This window comes from Zingiber officinale, chromosome 6A (genome assembly GCF_018446385.1).
Source record: "Zingiber officinale cultivar Zhangliang chromosome 6A, Zo_v1.1, whole genome shotgun sequence".
NCBI classification, from domain to species: domain Eukaryota; kingdom Viridiplantae; phylum Streptophyta; class Magnoliopsida; order Zingiberales; family Zingiberaceae; genus Zingiber; species Zingiber officinale.
The window spans coordinates 85,847,188-85,853,211 of NC_055997.1; the positions used below are offsets into that span (position 1 = coordinate 85,847,188).

General features: G+C 39.0%; 1 protein-coding gene across 2 annotated transcripts; it reads left to right on the forward strand.

The window, feature by feature from the left end:
• The first annotated feature begins 518 nt into the window (after positions 1-518).
• On the forward strand, positions 519-1,754 carry LOC121994156 (cytochrome P450 704C1-like). 2 transcript variants are annotated; one of them, XM_042548293.1, is made up of 3 exons: positions 519-1,196; positions 1,278-1,481; positions 1,557-1,754. In XM_042548293.1, the coding sequence occupies exons 1-3, from the start codon at positions 546-548 to the stop codon at positions 1,734-1,736; spliced, it is 1,035 nt and encodes a 344-aa protein (XP_042404227.1). In that variant the 5' UTR covers positions 519-545; the 3' UTR covers positions 1,737-1,754. The 2 variants fall into 2 exon arrangements, with proteins under 2 accessions (XP_042404227.1, XP_042404226.1); XM_042548292.1 differs by having other exon boundaries at positions 571-1,208.
• Positions 1,755-6,024: the final 4,270 nt, after the last annotated feature.

A 6,024-nucleotide genomic window follows, 5' to 3' on the forward strand; every position in this document is an offset into this window, starting at 1 on the left:
GGCAGAGAGATTTCGCGTGGGGAAGAAGGGGCGCGGCACGGTTTCGGCGAGAGAGAAACGGCGATAAAAGCAAAGGAAAAAGAAATAAGAAAATAAAAAGGAAAAGGATATATAAATATAATCTTTTCCTCGCTTAAATCGGGTAGCCTAAACAGGCATTTTCCGGACCCCGTTCTTGTTCCCGTTAACTCGTCCATACGAGCTCCGAAAAATTCCCGAAAAATGTCCAAAAATTTCGGAAAAATCCCTTATTAATATTCGCCTATTTCCGGTATTTTACAATAAGAATTCCATAACTTAAGTTGTAATTCATTCCAAACATGAGAATTGAATTCAATTTCTTATGGAATTCAATTCATAATGGAATTCAATTCAATTCCATGACTTAAGTTATTTCCAAACAGGGTGTTGAGAGATTTCAGTGGTTCCATTTTCAAAAATAGTGCTTCCGATCTCGCAAGAATCCTCTCTGCCTATGCCAACTCCAACGAACAGTTCGATATGCAGGCACCTTTTGCTTTAATTTCTCATATATTAATTTTGATATGTTCATGCCTAAAACTAAGCTTCGAGAGCCCCAACAGGAACTCCTGATGAAATCCACCATGGACTCCACCTTCAAGATCGCGTTCGGGTTCGAGTTGGATTGCTCGGGTGGTTCGAATCAGGACGGTGTCGAGTTCGCCAAAGCATTCGATAAAGCAAACGAGTTCACCCTGTTGCGGTATGTGAATGTCTTCTGGAGGATCACGAGACTTTTGGGAGTTGGATCCGAGGCAGCTCTCAAGCAAAATCTCAAAGTGATCGATGAATTCGTGTACAAAGTGATGGACATCAGGTTCAAACAAATAGTCAATGCTCATCAGGAAAAGGGAGATGACATTCTGTCAAAGTTCTTGGAGGAGATCAAGCATCCGCAGACGACGATGGACACGCGATATCTGAGAGACATAATTCTGAACTTTGTCATCGCCGGAAAAGATACCACCGCCGGCTCGCTCGCTTGGTTCTTCTACTTGATCTGCAAGGACCCCTCAGTGCAAGAGAAGATACATCAAGAAGTGAAGCGAGTGGTGCTACTCGAAACTAAAGAGTGCACAGACTTTGTAGAGTTTTCGCGGAACATAAACGATGAATCCCTCAACAATCTCCACTATCTTCATGCTTCCCTCACCGAGACACTTAGGCTCTTCCCCGTAGTTCCTCTAGTGAGTTTAAGTGCTACAATTAGCCGAAATGGCATGATCTTTGATGAGAATTCTTTTCTTCTTCTGCAGGAAAACAAGGTTTGCTTCTCAGATGACATTCTACCGGGAGGCTACAATGTGAGCAAAGGCGACATTGTGTTTTTTCAGCCCTATGCGATGGGTAGAATGGAGTATCTGTGGGGCGAGGATGCCGAAAGTTTTCGGCCGGAAAGATGGCTCGATGATGATGGGATCTTCCAGCCTGAAAGTCCATTTAAATTTGTAGCTTTTCAGGCGAGTAATTAATTGATCCTTATAGAGTTGGAGAAACAGGTAATAGAACATCTACCTCTTGTGCATGTGTTTCAGGCTGGTCCAAGAATCTGCTTGGGGAGAGAATTTGCCTACAGACAGATGAAGACATTTGCAGCAGTTCTTCTCTACTTCTTTCAGTTCAAGCTCAGTGATGAGGAGAAGATTGTTCGCTACAAAACCATGACCACGCTTCAAATTGATCAAGGTCTTTATCTTCAGGCATCCTCGAGATAAAGAACATCTGAATGAACTGTGCTTGTAAAAATAAGTTTAAAGAATACTTTGCCTTTAAATAAAAAATGCAAATTAATAAATAAGTGTTTGACTTTTGGAAATGAATGATTCTAATTATTTCCCGCCCGTGAATTCCAAAAACTAGTTTTTAAAACGAGTTTGCTTAAATTGATAAAGTTAAATTCTTATATTACTCAAGGATTATATATTTGTCTTCTAGTTTTTTTTAGCCAGTACAAAGTATTCAACTATTTGGGTTGATTAATTCTGAGAAGGAAGACTTGGTCCTATAAAAATTTACTATCAATCAGCAAGGGGAAAATCAAAAAGGCTCGTAATGGATGATGTAACATCCTAATTTATCATTTCTCTAGAGAAAAATATATATTTGTTTTCTCTAAAAGACAACCAATGAAGATCTATGGACAACCAATGAGGGGTGGCAATATTAAAATTTACTAGTCATTTTCAAATATAATTAATTGAATGTAAAGATAGAAATTTTGTGGAACTTAATAAATATATGAATTATTTAAAGCATCCTATATTTGTCATGAATCTTTTGCTTTCATGACAACAATGTGGATTGCCTCAAGCAATAATAATAGAACTGATACGAGAGATAATAGGAGAGGCCACGTGGCTATGAGAAAGTTAGTAGTTTTATTGAAGTGATGGTCAAAATTAACAGAAGATAGCTCTCAGCTTTAGAACGACTTGGTTCCATATCGTTCCCAACTCAAAATCGTCCCAACTACATATTGTCTCAATTTCATGTCGTTCCTAACACCGAATCATCCTCGGTCCCATGTCGTTCCCAACTCCAAATCATCCCCAACTCTATGCTGCTCCTGGCTCCGTGCAATATTTGTATCCATATCGCTCACAGAAAATACAGATAACGTAGCCATTTTCTCTAGTGAACGTGGGAAAACATAACCATTTATCCTAGGAAACATGGGTAACATAAACGGGAATCTCAGAACATATGGAGAGCGTGAAAGCACAACTACAATTCTATAAAAGGTCATATTCTCTCATAGACGCAGGTGCGCGCACACACATCTAGACTTCTAGAAACCCTACACCACTATTCTTCTTCTTCATTTTCATTGATCGGAGACTTACTTGAGCAGGTCAATCAGCTGCTCCCATAGTTTCTTGGCACTTGAAAATGGACTAACTTGATTCAGCTCTTCTTTGGTCAAACCGTATTTGAGAGTCTGAGTGACCTTTGCATCCGCCTTGATATTCTTTCTTGTAGGTGCACCCCACTTGTTGCAAGGGATAAGCACTTTCAGTGGGGAATATGAATCCGGTTTGGATTATGATCCACATTTCCTCCTGCGTCTTCAAGTGGTACTCCATCCAACCTTTCCAGTATCCAAAATCCTTACTAGAGAAAAGAGGCGGGTGGATGGTACTATAGCCTTCTTGATGGACCATAAAAGAATCTTGTACAACAAAAACAAAAAAGCAAAGTGTACCAAGACGTAGTCTTGGATTAATAGTATGGGAAGAGAATAAGGTGAAAAATCGGCTCGAGTGGTGTTGCACCAATTTCGAAAAAATTTGAAAAAATAACAAATTTGTCAAAAGAGGTAATTGCACTAATTCTGACTTATGATGAACATTTGAAAATGAAAAAAAAAACGTAAGAATATTTTTTACCAAAAAATAGATGAAAAAGTAACAAAAAAGATTGCTCAAACGATAGTTGTACCGATTCAAAGCAGCTCCACCCTGATACTAATTGTAGGATCGATGAGCTAGAGGGGAAGGTGAATAACGTTTATGGCTTTTCCCATTTTTTCGGAAATATGATTGAGAGTAGGCAGAAAGAAAGAGATGGAGAAGTAAAATAATATTAACAAGTTTGTTTTACTTAGTTCAGAGATTGTGACGACTCTTACTCCAAGGCATGTACTCATTGAGTGCTTTCGATGTACAATCTATTAATAGTTTGAATGAGGTTTACAAATTTAGTACAAGACTATTTAAGTAAAGATTATAAGAATTAAAATTAAAGTTACTGACGACTTTGAAATTAGAGCTTCATGTGTAATCATCATTAGGACAGCGTTCAGATGTCGTTGAGACCTTTTCAGAGCAGGGCACAGCAGCGGAAGTGATTTGAATTGATGTGTCGAAGGTAAATCTCCCCGGGCAGCCCCATAAGGCTGACGTGGTGTGCTCTTGTCGAAACTTTATCTAGTAAATTTCATCCATCTCCGGGCGTCTGGACTGTGACGTAGGCCGACGAATCAATGTACGCCACCTTGGCTCCTAAGGTTGCCCGCTCGATCCCATCTCGAGCACCCAGACCACCTCCGGGCGCCTGGACATTCGGATGCCTAGAGTTCTCCTAGGCACCCAGACGTCCGGGCACTTGGAGCCGTCCCGGGCGTCCGGACCACCTTTTCCAACCTTTTATCTTTCTACAAAATAGAGTTAGTCCTACAAATAATATGTAAAGTAAAGTAGATTTTGATAGTCTCCAGACCGTCTGATCCTAATTTTGAGTTTCGCTGAAACTCTAGGTTGAACTTATGTCTACTGTTCTCTCTTCGAGGAATGCATCCTCACGTACTCCTTTTATGAGAGATTACCTTTTACCAAATTGGTTTTCTAGACCGTCTGAACTTTTGCTCAGTATCTGAGACTTTAGGACATTCACCAAGTGTCCTCGACCCTAGGATTTCACACGACGTCCTCGACTTGCCAAGACTTTTCCCAGTCCCACGAACCAGGACTTCATTACCTAGTCGTAACTAGGACTTTCTACCTGCCTAGTGTCCACTAGGACTTCTTTGCTTAGCTTCAACTAGGACTTTCTCCTTGCCTAAGATCACTTAGAACTTTCATGCACACTCAGTTAAACTTGTTATATCACAACACAACTTAACTTTGAACATTTTCCAAATATCAAAATAAAAGTTTGATTAGTTAGTGCTTTCAACACCAACAGCAACTTCAATACTTATTTGGTTCTCAATATCAAGACATATATGATTCAGTTCTTAGTACTTCTAGATATGACTGGGGAGATCAACAGACTTAGAACTTTCAACCTCCAACACACTTCTGAGTAGAATGAGCAATTACATCTAGAGCAGCAGATCCCTGAACCACCTCAACACTGCAATCAAGATTGGATGAATCATCAAAATTTTAATTATAACTGCATACAAAGGATTAAGCAATTTTCTTAAGCAAATCAGAGTCCGTCAGAATTTCATGATGATTTATTATCAGTAGGTCACATCAACTGCAGCTTGATGAGCCAACTTACTGAGAGACTCCCAAGACAAGAAAACTCCAGCTCCTAGTCAGACGAAGACCACATTTCAAGGTTTAGAAGAGCTCATGGTGCAACGAGGGATCTTGTTTCTTTAATCCTTATAACATGTTGATGAGTCAAGTCCATATTTGGAGATACGGTCAAAGCATTAGAGGGGATAAAGTGTAAAACTGATGGAGATTGTGTCCATGATTCTACAACTCTATAGGACTCCTTTGCTACTTTGGATGGTGATGATATATTTAATGATAATCTAGACATTGATAGGACTATTCATGCATGTTCAACCAACCTTGTTGTTGTTCTTATTGCAACTCCTGATAATACATGCTTGATTGATGATGGGATTATAGATGAGGCAGATGATGATATTAGTGTGCAACCCTCCGAGTGGAATGTGGTGGATAGCTAGAGACCCCAGAGCTGGATACTCCCACTTTTGTCGATGCCTTAATTTCTTTGGAACAAGGCCTCAACATCAACTTTAATAATTGCTCTCTTGGCATGGGTACTTCAATTGCACCTTCTCTAATCTTTAGAGAGAATCTTCAAGGAGAAGAAGAAGGAGAGACTGATTCCTCACAATATTTTTCTCACGATGAAAACTCCCTCTGCATTTTAGGCCATTAGCAAGAAAGTCTGGAGGTATCTTATTTCGGAAAGAGCATGATTTAGATGAGCCTAATAAGGGGTCAAGCTAATAACCTAAAACAAGTGTTTCCCAAACTCTTTATTTTTTTATTTAAGGTTTTATTTTCTTTCTAGTTTCTTTTCTTTCTTCATAATAACCCAAATCCTCTACTTACTTTTTCTTATCTATCTTCTTTGTATAAGATTCAAAATTGTGGAGGAATGTAAATACCACATAGAGGAGTATTTTTAACACATGAATGTCTCAACCATTTGAAGTTTATCACTTGGTAACTTCTCTAATTTCAAAACTACCTTCATACTACATTTGTAGTTTTTATTAGGATAATGAAAAAT